The sequence below is a fragment of the Drosophila gunungcola genome, unplaced genomic scaffold, assembly GCF_025200985.1.
Source record: "Drosophila gunungcola strain Sukarami unplaced genomic scaffold, Dgunungcola_SK_2 000117F, whole genome shotgun sequence".
NCBI lineage: Eukaryota > Metazoa > Arthropoda > Insecta > Diptera > Drosophilidae > Drosophila > Drosophila gunungcola.
In genome coordinates, this window is record NW_026453278.1 from 168392 (window position 1) to 190861 (window position 22470).

General features: G+C 36.8%; 2 protein-coding genes across 3 annotated transcripts in view; one reads left to right on the forward strand and one right to left on the reverse strand.

Moving 5' to 3' along the window:
• Positions 1 to 22470, forward strand: part of LOC128265389 (inactive dipeptidyl peptidase 10) — a 111637-nt gene that overhangs the window by 38505 nt on the left and 50662 nt on the right. Inside the window, exon 2 of one of the 2 annotated variants that reach the window (XM_053001369.1) lies at positions 615 to 877. The exons of the other annotated variant lie outside the window; for it this stretch is intronic. Within the exon in view, the coding sequence (XP_052857329.1) occupies positions 767 to 877 (111 nt within the window). The 5' untranslated portion in view covers positions 615 to 766. The remainder of the gene's footprint in view (positions 1 to 614; positions 878 to 22470) is intronic. 2 annotated transcript variants of the gene reach the window in all.
• Positions 10466 to 12395, reverse strand: LOC128265390 (uncharacterized). Its single transcript, XM_053001373.1, has one exon. It carries the CDS (start codon positions 12312 to 12314, stop codon positions 11298 to 11300), a length of 1017 nt encoding a protein of 338 aa, XP_052857333.1. The 5' UTR covers positions 12315 to 12395; the 3' UTR covers positions 10466 to 11297.

Sequence of the window (22470 nt, forward strand, 5' to 3'; positions counted from 1 at the left end):
TTAATGCGATTTGCAGCAGTTAATTTGAGATGTATACCTTTGAGCGATTGCAGATCAAAGGAAATCTTAAAGCGTTTTGCTTAAGTATTCTGGGGTGTAAGGGGGCTAGACTGCTGTAAAAAAAAAATAAATATAATTTCTTTGTGGTTATAAATTGGAAAAAAAAAAGAAAAATCTAAAAAAAAAGTTTGAGTTTACAGTCTTATAATACAATAATGTCATCGAATATTTTTTGAAAAACTATCGTAAAAATATCGCAATTTCAAGCACTTAATAAAGGAAAAATAATGTTATGGATAAAACTTTGGGCAGTAAGTGCATGCCAGCGTAGGTCAATAAGAATGATATCATTTTCTGTAGTAACTTTGTCCATCAACTTGTTCTGTTTGAATTTTCTCCCATTGTTGCCACAAACGTTGACCATAAAATCATATTCTTTGCGCTCGTTTCAGTTTTTCTCTAATTGTTATTGGCAACTTTTGTGCAGCACGCGCGCCAATGCCAATTAATAGTTGAATATTCCACTAGGGCTTTGATTCACTTTTTCTCCGCTGAGCTGTCACTAGCAATTAGTAAATCAATTAAAAGGTTCATTCGTTCGTGGATTTCTGCAGCAGCTTCTGTTCTACGGTTTGCCAAAACGACGACTGAGCACCAAGTGAATAATAACAATAATAACACTAGTCGTAACATAATAACAGCCAATAATACTTTGGCCCAAGTACGCCGATCGGGAAATATATAGTGGTTGAATAAAAACAGCGGCATGTCGGTCGATTTGAGTGGACAGCAGGAGCCGACCATATCGGTGATAACCACAGTTCCGGTGGCCCAAAACGGTGGCGAAATGGACGCCCTGCTGCTCGGCAGGATTGGGGTGAGTAACGTCCCTCGAAAATCGGGAATTCCCAGTCGCCCATGAATCACCACCCACCGCCCCTCATCCGAACAAACAGAAAAACCACATACAAAAACATTGACTATTTTCCCCTCACTAAGTAGCAAAGTGCGTGATGTTCACTCCAACAAAAAAAGATAAACCAACTTCCGAAAACCAGAGAACTCGTATTTCTTAATACCCTTGCGGAAAAATATACCAACGAAAATTCAGCCTAAAATTAACATTAAAAGAAAATTAAGATGGGCAGTTTTTTTTTTTGTTAAATTACATTTTAAAATAAAATAGTATTTAATAAATATAAATATAAATGCAAATGTAATTGTCAAGACTAAGGAATTAAGTTCTATTAAGTTATATTAGTATTTCAAAAACCAAAGAAAAATTTTAAAGCTATTAAAAGATTTTTTTAAATCTTTAAAAAAAATTGATATATATATATATATATATATATATATACGTTAATAAGTATGTATGTTAAAGAGAACACTGAAAATAAAAAAAAATTTGTTAAATAAAAAATAAGATAAAAAAGGTATGCGATCTTAGCTTATCTACGTTTAAATTCAAATAAATAAATTTGCTCAATTGTAAATTTTAAAGAAGGATTGGCTTGAATAAAATCTGCAAGGGTATAAAATAAAATGAAAAAAATGAAGGCAAACCAAACTGAAACGCATAACTTTCATTGCCTTTTGCATTTTAGCTAGACAAATATTTAGCTTGGCTTTCGATTTCCAATATTCTATTTTTTTCCGTTCACACTTTACCACTCAAATACTTTGACTAGTTGGAACGGCTTTAGTGGGCGTCAACAATCAACAATACAAAATATATAACAAAAACTTCCTCTGCTATTTTGCTCTGCTCACACAATTTTTGTCATTAGCTAAAAAGTAGTTGCAAGCTCTCTCACTTTCTCCTATATATATAAATATAACAAATACATTGGTTACCTTTAGCCATTGAAGCCTAGGCTTAAGTTTCCCACCGAAAGCGTAAGTATTTCCCCATCTAACTCTTTTTTTCCGCTTATACATATTTCGGAGGTGTATCGATGGATATACATTTGTATATCTGCTATTTATTTGAATGAACTGCGTTTTTGGCCAGTTAGTTGCCTTTCGACCGGCTTGGTTAAAGCTTTACATTCTCATTCAATTTCATCCGGCGAAACGTTACAACTTAATCAAATTACCAATGTCGAATGAAATTAGTGCAAATGCAAAATGGTTCTGAACATTCACAACATCGTCGACGAAAGTGAGGTGACCACAAATGAGACAAAGGTAAAATAGTAGTAGTAATTCAGTTGAACATGCTAATGAATAAATCTGATTTTAATATCACAATATGCGATAGCTTGTGGCTTTTGCCCGACCACATTTTCACAGAATTATTTTACGTTTTTATAAATAAGGTTTTAAGACCTTTTCGATCCGAGCTTCTTTACTAGAATTAATCATGATGTGGGAATGGCTTACAAATTGTATTTTCATTTGTTTCTACGAACCAATCATTTTGTATGTACTTTAAATATCATCTTTATTTACCGTATTCGAACGACTGAAAGATTCGGGGAAAACTTTAATTGAAACCAGAAGCTTTAACCAACGGCAATTTATTATTCCCTTGTCTTTTCGGCAATTGACAAACTCTCTGCTAGCTAAAATGGGCAAAAATATCATTTTACTCTTGCCAACTTTGTGTCGATTCGACCAAGACCTCAACTGATAACGGGAGTTTTCCGCTTTGATGTGGCCAACTCGGCAACAACTTGGTCCCAATGTTAATTAAGCGGCTGGCTCTTGTTCCCTGCTTTCCGAATTCTCAGTTTTGCCGACTGCCGCCCTCAACACAATGCACACAATTTCCATTTTAGCTTTTCCACAACTGCAGAAAGTTAGTAAGCGAGCAAATAAATTGCGGAGAAAAAGCCACAAAACAACTGAAACTAAGTGCAAGTCGGTCTTTATTGCATTTCCCTTTTTAATTAAAAAGGCCAACGAAACAAAATTCAATCAAATTATAAATAACGCTCTCGCTTGGAGTCCCCTGCTAGATCTTGATTTATGTATTCATATGAGAAATGCAAAAAAAAAAAATAAATTGTTCCCATATGTAACTTTTTTTTTAAAGTTTTTTAAAGAATACAACGCAAAATAAAATATTGATGTTTTTAATGAATAATTTTAAATAAAAGATTGTATTAAAAAATCACAAGGTAAACCAAATTTTATATTTTGTACAATATTTCAATATTTGTTATACAAAATATGATATAATTAAATAATCGAAAAATATGATAAGTTAGTAAGCCGCAAAAGGGCTAGTTTAAAACATTTTATGAATATTCCAAAATGGTTTAGTGGCTTCAGCCAAACAGCAACTGCGATTAATTCGGGTTTTACTGCTTTTCATTTTAATTAAAACCTCAACGAAACGGAATTCAATCAAATTAAAAATAAAGCTCTTGCCTGGACTCTTGTTCATATCTCACTGCCCATCTACCAATTTGATGTGCATGTTTTGCTTTTCCCCATTTCCCGCCGACATTCTCCTTAATTTTTTTAGAACCAATAAAATGCGGACATAAATTTAACTGCATAGCGAAAGGGGATTAGCACCCCCAGCTCAGAAAACCCCCGGTCGCCACGACTTTTTAGTTTGCCATTCAGTGGTAATTTGATATTTTTTATGTCTTCCGTATATAGCATTTAGTAAGTGTGTGTGTGCTCGCCTTAGTTGATGGGGAACAAGCTCATTAAACGGCCAAATCCAACCATTTGATTATGTGCCATAAAAGTGTAAAAAGAACATGTGTCGTGGAAAGGAGGGGTTTTTTCGATTGGGTTTTATTCCGACGAAGGATATTAAAAAAAGGCGATGCAGTTGCATTCTCCCCATCTTTTTCCAAGCGGCTTTCATTGATCGGGAACTCACTTTGTCATAGTGCTCTGGTATTTCGAGAATTTGCCAGCTATTCATACAAATTTGCACAATTATTGCATAAATTCTATGGAATCAACGCCGTATTTGAGCTTGATACTTAAAGCCTAGCAATCAAATAAACATTTTATAAAATGGTAATTTGTATTCATAATTTTTAATAGTTGTTTTTACTAAATTGTACCAGCAACACGTAATAAAAGTTATAGATTAAATAAAAGCTTGTGTTAAAGCTTCTGCTTATTTAAATTAAATTACAAATAGATTAAAAAAGTAACAATAAGGAAAGCCCATTTAAAACCGAAATACAAAAACCAATCGAAACACTTATGGGAGATATTAGTATATTTTAAGAGTGTTTTAAAGTCTTCCCACGACAGACCACACATTTCTTGTGATTCGAGCAAATGGGAAAATATTAAAAGGAAAACGATTTCGCCTGTGCGCTCATGTGGTTTCCTGAATGTGTGAGTGTGTTGGTGAAGGAAATCGAAAATCTGCAATCTTGTGCATCGACAGGCAGCCACACACCCCCACCCCACCCCCAGTAACCAGTGCACCGCAAAAGGCGTGTTATAGAAATGTTTACAAGATGGGTAAACAGTTTTAATCGAAGCGCAATGATTTCTGATTCGCAATATTGGCCATGGATTATATGGTATATATTTGCCATTTGCCAAATTGATTTGCAATGTGGGTGGCAAAGTCGCCCCACAAACTAACCAATGGCCCATGGTTATGTGACCGCACCGAGCTGAGTATCTAACAGATACGAGATGCACATGAATGATTGAGTTGGCTGGATGATGAATGTACATTTGTTAGGGCCACCCAAATGGCTGCCATTTGTAAGTGGGATCGGGAATGGTATCACAACTGCACGGCGTTAATCGAATCAAATGCACTGCACGTTGTGACCACAGGCAGTGACCAGAGTCCAGCCAAAGCCATTGTCAGGGACAAGAACGCATGCCGATGCATTAAATCACGGCCACAGTGTAGCGAAATTGCCAATTACGGCTGTTATTTGTTGTTAAAAATAAATTAAAATACGCAGCAAATCAGTTATTGAATTAAAACACACACATTTTAAAAAATAAACTGGAAAAAAAGCTTACATATCTTTCGCAAGACTTAAATTAATGTATAGTTTGGAGTCAAAAATGTTTAAGAACTCTATTATTTTATTAAAAAAAAAAAAATTTTTGATTCTTGTTTTTCGAAAAAGAATGAACTTATTTTTGTTTACAAAATTTATTATTAATTATTAAGCTGAGTATAATATTTCATTTATATTTATTTCTTGATTTTGTTTACTTTAGTGGAATTAAATAAGTTTTATTTGTTCAATTACTTTGCAACTAACCTGCACAACTGTGGTTTCCGCTGGTCACAGCGTGCCGGAGGGCGGGGCGTAAATGGGGGCGTGGCGTAGCCGTAACTGTTAGCTGAGGCCCGCCACGCTTGATTGAGTTCAAAATCAGATTTGTGGGGCCCTCCCAGCTCGCATTGCAAATTGAAATAAAAACGAAACGTGACATTCGGTTTGGTTGGCAACAGGCGAACTGAGACGGAAAATGAAAATGAAACTGGAAATGAAAACGAAACTGAAACTGAAACAGAGGGCCAAACAATCGAATAAAGTTTCGGGTTCTTCACCCCTTTTTGTTTGTATAAGCTTTCGCAGGGCATTGCACTTTTGACCAGAAGCTTGTAACGCAGACATTTAGTCTGTATATATATTCTTGATCTGTCTGTAAACCAAACGAAATTATCAGTTACTTAAATTAGACCAATTCTATAGTAATGAAATCTGTAAAAAGAAGTATTAAGCTTTTGGTTAGGGTACAAAAACATCGGTTTGCCGACGTTATCTTTCTATGTTGTTTTGGTTGGTTTTTTGAAACAGCAAAAGGGGTGCAAATCTCACTTTTAGAGCATATTTTATTGTCAAAATCAATAGATGTCGGCGTTTAACAGCTGCCAGCGGCAACCCCTGATTGCCTGTCAAAAGCTTTTTCGTTTTATTAGATTTCCTTTTTGCCGGTGACTTTTGACCCCCAGGTAAGTCCTAGAAATTTCCCTTCGCTGTTTGTTGTTCTAGTGTATTTTTCAGACCATAGTCTTCCTCTTTCTAGCTTCCTGCATGCCATCTACACACGCACACGTTCACACACACGCACACTACAACAAAGCCCCGTCTCATGTTTCACGCAATTCCACAAAATGAAAAATATAAAGAATAAATCTCATCATGCTAAATGTGCAATCATTTGATAAATATTTATATATATATATATGAAAGAATTTATATATTTTTTTCTTTTTCTCTTCTACTCCCCCCCGCCAACACCTCGAAAACACGCACACACACCCACAACACTCACACACACGCCCGAAATATATATATGTATGTACTTATGTGTATATGTGTCACCACAAAAAAAAATCTAAAACCAAAAATACCCCCACAAAATAACAAAAAAAAAAATGTTTGAAAAAAAAAATAATGAAAAAAAAATTCATCTAGCAGCATTCGGTAAGTATACGAAATATTTTTCATTATTAATATTTTAAGTGCTTGGGAAGTGTGAAGAAATCGTAAGCAAAAGGAGTGAATAAAGTGTGGGCATTGAAAATCTCTACTTTAAATAAAGCTAAATAATCCGAATATATATATTAAGGTTGATTTTTATTAAGCTTTTACCGTCAAGGAAATTGTTTTATTAGATTCACCGGGAAAGTGATTTATTCGTATGGTATCATATCAAATTATCAAGTACTTCTTCGAACTTCCTTTCTCAATTTGATTCATAATAATAGCCATTCTTTTCCATTCCTGTCGTTATTGTTTAAAGTTATTAAGTACGCCAAAATGGGGTGGTAATAAAATTATTAAGATACCTGTGCGAAAGCAGCGGAAAACTTTACAGGCTCAATGTGCCTGCTGAATTTATGAATTTGCTCCTGTGGGTAAAGGTATGCCCCCTCCCCCCTCATAGACCGACTTTTGGCGGACCCGCTGACTTGGCTAATGGACAGCCGTTGGCGAAGAGTGGCGAAAAAAAAATGAAATGAAAGCGACTTCTGCGGTTGCCTAGGACTTCCAGGCAAGCGACTTTTCTGTGCCTATCTAACGATGCCATTATATTGTCATGAATATGATTATGTCGGCCCGCATATATATGGCAAATTGGGGCTGGGTTGGTTCTATTTTTCCAAAGGTAAGGCGCGAAGGCGTAGGCATCATATTTCACTTGTTGTTCAAGAGAGGGGAAAAGTTTTGGCCTTAAATAAATAGCGGAAAATATGGCTCAGAATGCGAGGAATTCTTGTCGCCAGCTTTCTTTGTCTCTCTTTCTGTCTTACTGTATCCATCTCTTTCTCCAGCGGGGGTCTCCTCCTGCCGCTGTCTCTTTCACTGGTCCTGTGTGCTAGTGCGTGTGTCTCTTTCTTGGCCAGCGAATTTATGTGCGGCGCGTGTGAAGAATTTGTAGCCTCGCCTCTAATTGCACGGCGGTAAATGAAGACCTGTATATATATTTTTTTAGCCTCACCCCTCCCTATTTTCCAACACCCTATTTTCCCTGCGAGGAGCGTGCAAAGTGTTGTCTGCCATAATTAAAGCCGACTTAGCAGACAGCGAGCATCTGTTTTTGGTCTGACAAAATTCAAGTTCAGAGCAGCAGCAAACGGGGACCACCGAATCCACACCCCCACTTTTTTTGTAACCCACCCAAGCCCCTGCACCCACCCACCACCCTTCCTCCTTTTGACCTTGCCGAGACAAGTGCAAAGTGCAAGGCAGGCAAGGATTCTGATTCAGCACTGTTCAAAAATAAAGATAATCCTTCAATTTAATAGATAATAAAATAAAATGCTGCCTTTATTTTTTTATTTTTTGTTGTATTGTAATTGTTGTTTAACAAAAATCACAAAAAATTGAAAAAAAATTGAAAAGTAACTAAAAGTTATTAAATATTAAAAGAAAATGCGTTATTATCTTAATAAAAGATGGAAATTTTACGATTCTTTAAGAAATTGAAAAGTGACAACACAAAGATACTGCATTTAATTTTCGTGAATACTTTGAATACTTTAAGTTCTTTATGCCAAAAAAAAAATAAATGATGAAAATACAGAACAAATTAATCATTTCTTTCTTTCTTCTTAAGCTATAGGCTTAAACTGCCATAGGAATTTTAATTTTGCAAGATTTTTGGCTTACCATGAGATATTAGGTAAATAATTAGCATACCAATTTGCTTAAGAAATAACACATGTACACATGTTAATTTTTCGTCAAATTTTTCTCTTAGTTTTCGAGGCTGCAGCTGGCGCTTTTTTCCACCTTTCTGTTCATTCATAATTCAGTTTGGGACGACATGGCCCACATAGCGTCCTGCGTTCCTCTTTTAACTGGCATTTAAGCTGCGGTTTTCGCATTTCGCTCGTTTCTCTGCCCGCGCTTGACACATCAAGTATACGCCATGTGGCGCGATGCTATGCCAGCTATTTCTCGTTTATTAAACGTCGCGGGCGCAAAAATTTAATAAAAACCGACAGGAAAATTGTAGATGTTTAGCCAGCCAAGCGTTGAGCCCTCGATAAGTTATTATACCCATGCCGCCGAAGAAGAAAAACGCCCGAAAAAAAGGGCAAGCGGAGTACGGCACAAAGCCCCAAATAAAAATGTGCAGAGAAACAGAAAAAGAAATCAAAGAAAGAAAAGGCGACAAAACAATTGACATAGCCATAAAACCAATCAGTTGCTGGGCGGACAAAGGAGGGATTTGTTTGTGTAAATCGCTTTTCAAATCGCACTTTATCAGCGGAAATAAATCGCCGAAAATCCGAGGAACAAATCTTGCGTATCCTTGACGTAGTAGGCCATAAACATTTTAACTACGCTCCGGACATAATTGTAGCTACGAAGAACATCAACTGCAGGACATGTTCTGGCTGGACCAAAAAGGGCGTGGCACTTGTTGTGGATTTTCGGGGGGGGGGCTGTGTATATTTGCAAATCGATTTCGTTGTGATTGTGAAAACAATTTGAAAATTGCTTTGAGCTATTTTGAGGCAACTCGAGCGACAAGCGGTTTGCAAATAAGAAAACCCACAACCTCTCACACATGCCATATGCCCACGCACACATTCGCAAGGCAAGCACACATACACACACACACATGCAGAGAGACAAGTTCGGTGAAAGTTGAAAATTACTCTTTATAAAGGTCCGTACATACTTTGCTTTTCTGTCATTAAAAATTTACAATATTTATTTTCTTTAAGATTTTGCTACATATTGTATTTCAAAATCTTTTGAGTTTGCTCAAAATTTTAAATAATATTTAATGATATAAATTCTAACAAAATATTTACTTTTTTTAGTAATTTAAAAATGTTTAGTTTTAAAGGGTATTTAAGGGGCCTATTAAAAATCACTTACAAGCTGAAACAATTTCCCAGCTTTTCCGCACTCTCACTTTGACACCCTTGGTGGGCGGAGGTTGTAAAGGAGGTGTGGCAGGAATAGAGCGAGTTGTGGCAACTGAAATAGGCTGCACTAATTTGACAGAACTCAGCCAGAAATCGGTGAAGTAAGGGACTGCAGCCGGGTGCACTGAATGATTGACTGACTCTGACACCTCCGCCAAAGTTTCCCAACTCCGATTTGGTTCGACATTCGACAATCGGCGGCACAAAAGAACAGGGAGGAAAATCGGGCGGGAAACAGGCGAAAACTTCCAGCTGACTCAACAGGAAAATCAGTCAAAGTTGATTCGATTCGATGATGTGGCAGAGAGTTAAGCAACAAATTGAATGTTTCCCCGCATATGAACACACATTTTGTCTTTAAGTTAAAGCAAAATTCCCTAAAATTTTAACAATTTAAGCTCGAAATAGTAACAAAAATTAGCATTAAATAGTTTAATATTTTTTTAATAAATATTTATGAAATTTGTTTACTTTTTTATTTAACTATATATTACATAAGCTCGTTCGTTATTTTTTTTACTAATTTTCTTCATTTCGGAACATACTTAAGCTCCTGTTAAATATTTGTGATTAAAGTTACAATACCTTTTTTTATAAAATTGAAAAATCTGAGCTTAGATCCTTAATTAGCTTTCAATATATGGAATATTCTGATTTTAAAAACCATTTTTGTTTTACCATTAAAACACTGATAACAAAATGGTATAGTTCAAATAATTATGTGAACATTGAATTCAAAAATAAAAATTTAATTTTTAATTTAAATATAAATATTAAATGACAAAATTTAATAATAAAATATTTGACCTTTATTTTTAAGTACTAGATTTAAATAAGTTCATTTTTGAATTAAATGCAATTTATTTAAGTTCCATAAGGTTTGATTTTAAAATAAGTTTACTTATATTAAAATCATTCCGAAAATAGTCAAATAAATAATTGAAAAAAAATAATACTTGCATAATGAAAATAACTGAATCCGCAATGGATGGAAATTATTTTAAATAGAGTGTAAAATATTTGGATTAGTACGCTTTTTTTACTAGTGAAATTTTCCCAATTAAAATTTTTCCGTTTTCATTCTGGACCTACCCCAATAACTATTAAAACAAATGGTGAGGTGTTAAAGTGTATTTGTGTGAACAATGAAAACAATTATCGAAAGAAATGAAAAAGGTCGTCCAAACAATACAAGATTTTTTTGGGAAATGTGTGTATTGGCGTTTAAGTACTATTGGTTTCCTAATGCTAACGATGTTCGTCTCCTCGTCAAAATCGATCTGTCTAGCTTGCCTCAATTCCTTTCGTTTTTCTTGGCCAACATGGACCAGGTTTTGGCCCGATTTCGCCCAGACTTGAGCTGCGCACTTCTCTTCCTCCCGATGAAGCCATTGTCCAGGTCCATTGGATCCAAGTCATCGGCGTCCAGTGGCTCATCCATGGGATCTTCATCATTGCCGTATTGCGGTTGCCAGTGGATTCCGAATTGCAAATCCTCGTAGTACTTGTCCCCGTCTAAATTCTTGTAAGCCGGCTTTTCATCAAAGACGCTTCTTCCATCGTCGTAATTGAAGAAGTCCCGTCTATTGGAGCGGTATCTTCCTTCGGCATTCCAGATGCCGCCAATCACCATAAAAACGTAAATAATTATCAACAGAGACATGGAAGTCATTTTGGTTAAATTGACAGAGCGATTACTACGATACAACTCGATTGAACAAGGTCGAGTTAATCAGTTGACAGGAGTGTGCTTTACTACCATGATTTCATGTTTTTGAGTTTTTTGGATCTATTTTTTTCTTAAAAGTTTGAAAACAATGTATACCACTTGCTTTTCAAGAGATCTTCAACTAGTAAGTTGTTTGGTCAGCTACTACTGCGCTTTACTACGAAACCTTTGTCTGATCGCCTTTAGAGTATAGTAACGTTTTAAAGTAAAGTTAAGATGTTATATGCTTTCCTTCTGCCTTGGGCCCATCAGCTTCGCCACGTTCCTGTCGATAGCATCCCGATTGGCCATCAGATTCCTCAATTTGGCATCGTAGTCCTCGTACTGCAACTGATTTTTATCCGCCGAAAAAGTGATGTCTTGGCGGTTCTTTAAGTGCGTTTGTCGATGGGCTGAACCGTGGATGAGTTGCAAAAGGGGGGAAACGGGCTTTCGTCGATCGCCAAGACCGGTGTTGGAGCCCAATGCCTTCGATCTCTCCTCGGTGGCAGTGCCATCCAGAGCACAATGCTTTTGGTCCGCAACGGCCTTCGGTTTCTGTGAGCACTTCGCCTTGGGATGTCCCGAGAGCAGGGGGTTAAAGCTGCTTTTCCCGCAAGTGCTGCCTGGGGACTTGCCCTTGACCTTGCCCTTGACCTTGGACTTGCCCTTGGACTTACCCTTGCCCTTGCACTTGACCTTGCCCTTGCCCTTGCCCTTGCCCTTGCCCTTGACCTTGCTCTTGCCCTTGACCTTGCTCTTGCCCTTGACCTTGCCCTTGACCTTGTCCTTAACCTTGCCCTTGACCTTGCACAAGCTCGATTGCAGGATCTTTAAGTTATCGGTCATGGCATTGGTGTGCTTCTGGAGAGCACTAAGCAAACAGGAGAGTCTGCCCACAAAGACCTTGTCATTGCCATCCTGTTTGCCTGCGTCTTGGCCAATGGCCGCAGGATCGGCATTCTCGTCGTCGTCCTCATCCTTGACCACTTTCTTGGTACTCTTGGAGCCACCGCTCTTTTCATATCTCACATCGTGAACGTTCTCGGCCGAACAGATGCCCGATTGCGACTGCCACTGGTACGGGCCATGTTCCTGGAACTCCTTCGTGCCCCAACTCCTTTGTTTCTTCTGCTTGAACGACCCGGGCCTTAGGTGCCCCAAGCCCACACCAGAACCCTCGATGTGATACACTTGGCCCAAATGGAAGTGCTCAATTAGCCAGAAGACAAAGATCATTTTTATTATCGTGGCCATATTTTGTAGTTTTGATCTCGGAGACTTTAAAGGCAGTTCTATATGGATGAATTGTGAATTGAAAATGCTCAATGTTTATGAGGAGTGCCTAACTCCTATCTGTCATTTGCACATTGAACATAATTTCTTGGAACTTTAATCGTTTGTTTGTGGTTGCCATAAACATGCTACCGGTTACGGCTGCCCTGCTAATCTATGGCAAGCAATGGATTCCACGGGCTCTTGTGGCTTCCCTTCCGGAATGTCGCCAGTTTGCATTCCTGCGGCTTGTGGTGGCTTCAACTCCTGGTGATTTTCTTCTGTTTTCCCTGATTTGCCCGCATTTTCCTGCTGCTGCATTTGACATCAGTGATGCGACTCTGAAATGTTCACTTGCTGCGGTTTTTGTTGCCATTCGTTTTGTCCCCGTCTGTTGTTTACAACCTGCGCACGATTGCCCCAAAGGTGCAACCATGGGTGGGTGCCGGGGGGTGGTGGTGTCGAGGGTTGCTTCTTACGAATTCATCAGCGCTCACAAAAGATGAAGAAAAATGGCAAACTAAGACCAGAAGATGGCCACGAGCGAAACACCTACGCAAGCGGAAAGTAAGACGCTTACCAGCCCTCTAAATCGACCCTGTAATGCACTGAAGAAAATACGCAGCTATAATTTTAAAATATTAAATGAAAAATATATCGGTTTGTGAAAAATATAAAAGCAAAACTACCTGTAATGCACTGACGAAAATACTCAATTAATTTATAATTTTAAAATATTATAAAATAAATTAATGTCGTGAAATATAAAAGCAAAACCAGAAGCTATACAAAATTCTTAGCAATGGAGATTGTTTGTAGCAGTGCATAATAACACTCCGTTGTGCGTCAGCGTTGCGGAAGCTGCCAAAGGATGGAAAGTATGGAAAGGATGCCGGCGCGGATGGAAATAGAAACAGAAATAGAAATAGAGATTGAGATAGAGATAGAAACGCGACACAAGAGCGGCAGACAAGTGCCCGATGATGAAGACGATGATGGTGCAGCTGCAGGTGGTGGTGAAAGTGGGGATAGTTATGGGATACCCTGTGTGGAGGGGGCTGCTGAGACCCGCTCATAGAAAATACACCGCCCAACAACAAGCTGCACTCCAAAATGTTTTTATGCCCCAGCAGAATGGTAAAACATAAAATATTTGGGGTTAAATTCATGTGTTAGTTTTAGAAAATATGACTTACAAAAAAAAGTACAGATTTTTATCTCCTCATCCTTGTTGCTTGAAATATTTTTTTATTTATTAATAACAAATATAATATTTAATAAAATATCAGAAACTATGTTTCCTAACTTTTAGAAATTTAAAATATAATTTCATTTTTCTTTAGCTATATATATTTTAAGATTTCATTTTGTATTAGTATTATTTTAAGTATTATTATTGTTATTATTATTTCTTTATTTTACCTATTTAAACAATACGGATAGATATTTGGTTATTATCGCTTTAAGATTCCTGTACATATATTTCCTTTTTAGGGAAGATAATTCTCTGTGTGTAAGCTTTACCCATTCTTCCCCACAGTTTTATGCTCGCTGGCCCCCCAGAAATTTGATTTAAGTCCGCTCGTCCGCCCCTCCATTTTGTAATTGCCCAACTTGACGAGTTCCCTGCAATTTGTAATTAAACTGCTGCAGTTGGTGGCAGTCGTCGTTGGGGAGTTGATGTTTTTTCCTGAAACGACAACACGACCACGGAAACGCACACCAGTGGGGAGCTATAGTTCAGTGACATTAAAACTTTAATTTGAAATGGCCAACCCTCATACTTGCGAGGGCAATTAGCAGTAAAATGTGGGGGAATCAAAATCTGATGATTTGTTTCAGGCGTTCGGAACTACAAAATTAATCAAAAGTTTATACTGTTAGATAATAGGTAATAAAAAGCAAGACCATCGTGTTTTCCTAAAATTTATTCAAATGAACATTTTTTAAATTATTGAAGTATTTATTTGAATTTAAATTAAATAAGCTCGTAAGGATAATTAATTGATAATTAGTGAAAACTCAACGATGCACGGCCTTATAAATAGCCTAAAATCCACAATAGAATAATAATTCTTTTATTTTTTTTAAATTTAAATTCAACCCAAGTATAGCCGACTATTTGTTAATAAAAGCTGCAGTTGAAGTTTAAAAGCTGATATCCTTAAAAGCGAGCTTTAAGTTTACAATAGTTGCATTGCTTAAAGCTTAAAAGTCTTTTCAATTTAATCCAATTCTGCCCGAAAAGCTATAATCAACCTAAAGAACCGGAGAAGCTTTAAGGAGCTTAAGTTCCTCAAGAAAAGCTAAAAATATTCAAAACACCAAGTTTACCGCTCCTATTTTCCATTTCCGACTTTCTTTTTCATGGTCCCTAGCTTCTTTTTTTTGTGTTTCTTGTGCAGCACATAAATCATTTCGCTTTGGAGCGTTAAGCATACGCAGCGTTGCACAGCGTTGTGCGTGTGGTTTTTCACTGCATTCGAAAAATGGCATTGAAAAGCTGTTGGGCAAAACAAAATTTATGACCCCCTAGACTTTTTCGACTTTTGGCCAGGGGCCTGTTGCTGAGTTTTCACTTTTCACGTGGTTGTGTATTTGCTTTTTACCCAGATACCAGTTACTTCGCCATAAAAAAAAACGTGGCCAGCATCATTTGTAAAAAATCGTTAAATTGACAGCAAAAAACAAAGGGGTAAATTGCTTATTAGACATTAGTTGAAAAGAAAAAGTTGGCAAAGCCAAGCGAGCGGAAAGCATTTCGTATTTTTTGTTTATGTAGGCAATGACTTTCATTCAGCTGCCCTCGGCTGCTTGCTTATTCCATTCACTTGCCATAAAGGATTTTTCATGGCGCAAAACGCAGAAAGCAGGACGCAGGACCATGAAATATGCTAAATGGACGCGAAGTCAAGCCAAGCAAACAAACAGCGGCGGTTGATCAACGGCTTTGGTTAGCCCTCGGTCCTCCAAGGGGTTGGTTATTTGGCTCAGATCCCATCTTCCAAGCACGCCCTTCTTTCGCCCAGGTGCACATTATTCATTCCTGTGACAAGGTCCCAAAAAACACACACAAATAGGGACACGTATGCGATGGGGAAATGAGTGGTAATCGACTTTATTATTCCACGAGGGTATAAGAAAGCTAAACCGTGTAATTAATTATCCCAATGATTGCAGCCCAAAAATCAAATTTACAAACAAATTGCATCACTAACGTTTAGATTAATAAAAGTTTCAGTTAACTTAATAATTATATAATTACAGGGAATTGAAAAAAAAAATATGTTCTGTTATTTCTCGTGTAGGCCAATGTTTTTCAATAAAAATAAATTTCTTAAATAACTTAAATAACAGAACTCCCTCTCAAGGCACACCAAAAGTTATTTTCTGCGGGGACAGAAGAGCTGATTCATTTTTATGATGTTTTGTGCTCACCAATGTTTTCAAAATGCTTGTTCTGTTAAATGTCCATCGTCTGCATCCTTCATTCATCGCATTCGCTGACATGACGCGGTCGAAACTTTAACAAAAAAGAAATGCAGGAGGGAAAAAACTTTAAAAGTAGGGTCACGATAAACCGACCTCATTAGGCACGTTCTGTCGTCGTACTCTTTAAGGGAAGTTTTCGTTGTTTTTTAATATGTATACATTTTATATTAAAGGAAACCTATTTTTATACCCTTGCAGAGGGTATTATAATTTCAGTCAGAAGTTTGCAACGCAGTGAAGGAGACGTTTCCGACCCTATAAAGTATATATATTCTTGATCAGCATCACTAGTAGAGTCGATCTAGCCATGTCCGTCTGTCCGTCCGTCTGTCCGTCTGTCCGTCTGTCCGTCCGTCTGTCCGTCCGTTTATATGCAAACTAGTCTCTCAGTTTTAAAGCTATCTGCATGAAACTTTCCCAAAAGTTGTCTTTCTATTGCAGGTAGTATATAAGTCGGAACGAGCCGGATCGGACGACTATAGCATATAGCTCCCATAGGAACAATCGGAAAAATAAATGAAAAAAAATTATTACTTTGCTGTTTTTTAATTTTTTGTTTAGTTCTTCGACATATAGTAATGGTAAAATATTTCCGATTTACGGTTTAAATTTCATCAAAATCGGACGACTATAGCATATAGCTCCCATAGGAACAATCGGAAAAATAAATGAAAACAAATTATAGCTTTGCTGTTTTTTAATTTTTTGTTTAGTTCTTCGAGATATAGTAATGGTTTAATATTTCAGAATTACGGTTTTAATTTCATCAAAATCGGACGACTATAGCATATAGCTCCCATAGGAACAATCGGAAAAATAAATGAAAAAAAATTATAACTTTTCTGTTTTTTAATTTTTTGTTTAGTTCTTCGACATATAGCAATGTTTAATTATTTCAGAATTATGGTATAAATTTTATCAAAATCGGACGTCTATAGCATATAGCTCCCATAGAAATAATAAAAATATATAAAAATAACTATCTAATAATTGAGCTGCAAATCATCATAGTTTCAATGTTTTTTTTTAGCACATACTCAAGTAAATCATAATTTAAATGTTTTCAAAAGTATTTAATTAATGCAATAGCTGCAAGGGTATATGAACTTCGGCTTGCCGAAGTTTGCTTTCCTTCTTGTTTGAAGTGGATTATAAATTAAATACTACAATTAAATAAATAAACAATTTTTACAATACCAGAAACCTTTGATAATTGTTATGAAAAGATTGCTGGGAATTCAATTTGTTTTGTTACCCATTTGGTTGATTGTTATACACTTTGTGATCATTTTGTTTTGATATTTGTTTTCCAATTTGGGTGATTTTTAAAAGTTTCATGGGCAGAAGTGAATTTAGTTTTACTCTGTTAAAAAAAACTCTGAAATAACGATTTATTTTTTGTATTTCTCAAAACATTTTACCAACATTTTTCTGATAACCCAATGTCTTCAATTTCGCTTTTATTTTGCTTTCGGCAATTTTGTTTTGCTCGCCGCTTTCCGCATTTTTCCTGGCGCTGCCTTATGGTTTTCCACGTGACTGGGAAAAGCTTGGGTGCCACACAGTGGCGGCAGCTTTGATGCGGATGTTTTGAAAGCTCGCCAGCGAGCGGCTGCTGCGATAATTCGGAAAATGTCGAATGGAAACTGGCGGCATGTGCGTGTGCCATTTTCCCGATTTTCCGCAGCGTCTTCGCTCAGTTCTGCCCAAAACGCCAGCTGCTGAAGTCGCACCGCCGAAGTCGCACGGAAAAGGCGCGAGCGCAAATCGCGTCGCTCGTCCTCGTTGCTCCTTTTAAATCCTGGCGCTTCTCGTCGGCGATCGTCGTTGGCTGTTTGAAATTCTCCCTTGAACGCGCCCATTGCCTTGCGGAAACAAACAAACAAAAAAAACTAAAAAGAAAACTTCGAAAACTACTGGAAAATGCAATTTTAATTACTTTCATCAGTCGCGGCCATCTGAGTATTTTTATATATTTTTTTTTCGGTGCTATAAACAAGTACAGGCGAAAGTTCTGTGAGTGTGAAATAAAAATGCTCAAATTGCTTAATTGACAATTGGCCAACCAAAGCCGTAAAATAATCCAATAAAAAACGAATAAAAAAAAGCCATAACAAGAAAGCGAGGGGAGTGAATTGAAAAAAAAAACAGCTTGAAGGGGAAAGAGAATTTTTTTTTAATGAACTGATTTAATAGACCTTGTTAGACTTTGCCAGTAATTAAATAACTTGAACCAAAATGTTGTTTATTCATGATTAAATTAATAAATATAAGCAGTAAATCCAAGACTAATATGTAATAAATTTCGTAATCATTTCAACTGAAGAGTAAAATTCAAGTATCTGCTAAATGCCTATTATTAAAAGTGATTAGGTATAAAATTTCTGAAAAACATTATATTTTATATTCACATACAAATTAATTTAGAGAGAGATTTAGAGATTTATATCATTAATTTATTGTATTGCCTTTGACATGATTGTTATGAGCTGCTATTGATGCCTTATAAATCAAAATCATTTACTGTAATTAAAAAGTAAAATGGAAAAATGCAAATTAAAATAAAATACTAATGACAGGGCAAAAAGGATTGCCAAGCTGGAAATCAAGTACACGCCGTGTGGTTGCTTTTGCCGCTTTCGTGAGGATTTGTGGGACTTAGACCAGCCACTGTTTTAAGCCTGTTGCCATCCGTGCACAGATTGCTGAAATAAAAAGTCGACACAAATTGCTCAGGAATTTCGATTGGCAAATCTTTGATTTCCCTCTCGTTTGGCTGCGTGCTGATTGCCCCAAGAGCCCGTAAAATGCCATCGTCCTTGGTCCTTTTGTGTCCTTTGCCTGCTTCCACGAAAAAAATGGCGAGCGTTGAATGCTGACTCCTGATGCCTGATGCTTGGCCTCACCTTATTTATTTGGGAATTGGCATTGTCTGGCTTTGTTATCTGTTACTTTGTCTTTTGCCAATATTTGCATGGTAAATAGAAGCCGGATGGAGACACAATGGCCTGCTGCTTATCGTTATCGTTATAATCCACCCAAGTCCTTTTCCTCCTTGACAATAGCCGTAGCAATGGGAATAGAAATAGCAATGCCAATGGCAATATGTTAATAATGCCCTGGTAATTAGCCAAAAGTCGGGCGTCGGGTAATTTGCCAAACAGCGTCAACTAATTAAATCACGTAGCAAATGCATAAAAACAAAGCGATTCGGTCTATCTCTAATTTCATCCCAGTGGGCCAACTTTTAGGCAAATTAATAGGCCAAGCAGGCGAAGTCAGGGCTCAGACAAACAACAGCAATTAGGCCCTCGGCAAGCTCTCACATATGTGAGCATTGTCTGGCCTTCCCACATTCCCATTCCCACTCCCAATCCCAATCCCATCCCCATCAAAGGCTTAAGGGTTCGGTTCGAATAAATTGCCTTCATCATCTTTCACTTTTGGCCCGGTCTCTGGTGCGGTCTCCCCCTTTTTTTTCTATTACTCCGCTCCTTCTATCCAAAAGATTCTTTTGAACACACATTTCTATGCCCGACACACACGACAAAGTTTATTAAAATTTCCTGTCATCTTGTGGCATTAACACACAAATGGAAAACTTAAAAAAAAAAAAGAAAAAACCATGAAAAGTTTTGAAATGGAATAAAATTAAAGCAAATGCATGCGAATCCCTTATTGAATTATCTCTGAAACTTTCCGCGTCTAACCAAGCAAAACTTCCACTAACTTTCCATAATAATCACTGAGTTAGTTGCCTGTACCAAATTTGACCAAGTTTCCAAAACAAATAAAAATTAAATAAAAATACTGTGAAAGTGTTAAATGATATGCATAGCTTTTGATTTACTAGGTAAAGTAAATGTCTAGACATTCAAAAGAAATGACTTAAAGTAATAATTAAGAGAAGCTGTTAAATATTTATAAAAATTTATAATTTTTTGTACATCTAAGAATTAGAATGAAATATTTATATATTTGTATATTTTTAAAAGCAAACAGTAAAATATCATTCTCTAGTAACTTGAAGGTATAAAACTGTGTCGCCCAATGAAAAAAGAACATTGAAAGAAGCAATTATTTTTCCAGCACTTTTTCCAATTGACACAGTACGGATTCTGGGTTTTAAAGTACACCATCCCCCTTGGTTTTTAGATCCAATTATTCCCATCTCGTACCGCTCATCCTATCCACTGGGTGACAAGTCATGCGATATGTTGGCAAGAACGTCAAGTGCCCGTATATAGTTACATTAACCGCACACAACTGTCCTCATTGTTGTTGTTGTTGTTGTTGTTGTTTTTGTTTCTGCTTTCGTTTTGCTGGCTTATTTAAGTTTCAACTTCAGCTTGAGTTTCCGTTTTCCCTTGTCCGCCAAGCATAGACATTGTATTAAAGGCGGACGACGTGCTCAAGTATCTCATTCGCAGCACCCAGCAGCGAACAGCACCCCAAAGGTCGCCCGATCCCCAGTTAGTTGTGTATCATTAGCATGAGGGAGCTGCTGGTGAAACTTTCCCAAATTGCAGCTACACAGTTAGAAAGCAGTTGAATTTTCAGTAGTATCAGCCATAAAATATGTCAATAATATGCAGCAAATACTGACTGGATATCTCTAGCACCATAGTACCTTTCAGGGGACTTTAAAAAGTCACAGAAGTTGTTAAAAAAATGTTGAAAAAATATATATATACACATATTCACTTATAAAAATGACTTTAGGCTTAACAAATTATCTTTATAAATATCTAGAAATTAGAAAACACCTTATAGAATGTATAATAATACGTAAAAATATAATATGTATATTTAAACAAGCTATTCTTTAAATTTAAATGAAAAGAAAACGAAATTAACTCTCTGTGTAAAAAAAATTAGGTTGGGGGCTACAAAAAAAAGCAAAATTCGGTGCGTGCCAAAGTGCAGGACGAGCAGATAGCCAGCGGCAAAAGCGACCGAATTAAATAAACCAAACTCAAATAATGCAATAAATCTTTTAACGAACTTTAATGCAGAGTGCAAACTCGAATTACACATTAATTTCAATTGCAAAAGTCGAAGAGAAGCCCGACGGTCCGAAGGATTTATCGCCCGACAATAATAATTAAGGCGGCCAGCCAAACGTAGATACACATTCAGTGCCAATATTTATAGGAGCCGACCGCAGATACTAGCCGCCGTAGATCCAGATACAGATACATCTGCGGCCAGCCAGGAACAGAAGCCACCATGAATGCCGCACAGAGCGGCGGCCACGCGGGCGGTGGCGGCGGCTCCATGGGCAAGAAGGGCTCCCAAATGGAGGTAATTATATTACATTTTATATACCCCCCACAACGACCGAAAGGGCCCGTCCACTTGCGACCCAAGACTCCCTTTCATTGCTTTTGATTTGGTCTTTATTCGAAATGTATTACCTATTTCTTTTCGCATTAATACCCTTTCCAAATTCCGGGAAGCTTCCTTTCTCTTACTTGGATCTTTGCATACCTTAATTAAGTTCTTAAATCAATTGAGCTCAAAAAAAAAAAAAAGGTTTAGTTATTAATACATAATTATAAACTTAGTTAAATTAAAAATTTATAGATAGTCGGTTGTTGATCAATTAAAACACATTCAGGTTTTTTAAAACTTAATAATCCATTAAATCTTTTATTGACCAACACTTTATTTGCATATAGGAGACTGACGTTTACGATTTGCATTTTTTTTTTGCGAACAAGCCAATTAAAAAATAATTCTATAAGAAATAATATATTAAATAATCCTTATTTGTAAACGTATTTACCGATTCGGTTTCTTTGATTTATTTTTTTTTACATTTCTTGGGTTCATTTTGAAGCGCTTTTGCTTTGTGCTTTTTATACGCATTCCTTTGGCCAGGCCAAAAAGGTGGGCGCGAACCCAGTGAGGGGGCGTGGCAGTCTGACCTGTGTGTCGCCATTTGTAATGAGCGTAAATTGAATTTACTATGCTGAATTGAAACGTGACGCCTTTTCAAAAAAAAAAGATTGGAAAAAAAGGAGAAAACAAAAAGAAAATAAAAACACAAATTAAAATAAACCAATTCGATTAGCTTGGGGCATGGCAAAACTCCCAATTAAGTTAAGGGCAATCCAGTTGAGTCCCAGGCTGAATCATAAATTTGCCAGTATTTTTCATAACTGAATGGACATTATTATGGTGTGGACACTTTTAAGGCCTGGTAAATGTTTTATGTTAGCAAGGCATTTTTTTTTAATTTCATTTTAAAACTACCCTGAAAACGAAGTCAAAACAAACAGCAGAATGAAAACGGGAAGGAAAAAAACATTAAAAAGTGGACGGCACTAATTAAATTTCGTCACAGAAAACAACCATTCTCCGCAGGCAATAAAAAACTAAACCATGAGTAAATGAATAAATTAAAGAAAAGCAAAAAAAAAACATGCGGGCATTAAAAATTAACTTGTGAGAATTTCATTTGGAAAGTGGCAATCAGGATCACAATGTCCTTGTTGTTCTTGCTGTTCCGTTGCTCCTGTAAACACACAATTAAAACTGGTGGGTGGATTTTCGAGGAGGGCACATAATGAGCAAGGTCGTCCGCAGCCATCGCACCTGTCATTCAAACGCTCTTGGCCATAAATGTTTTAAATGGCCATAA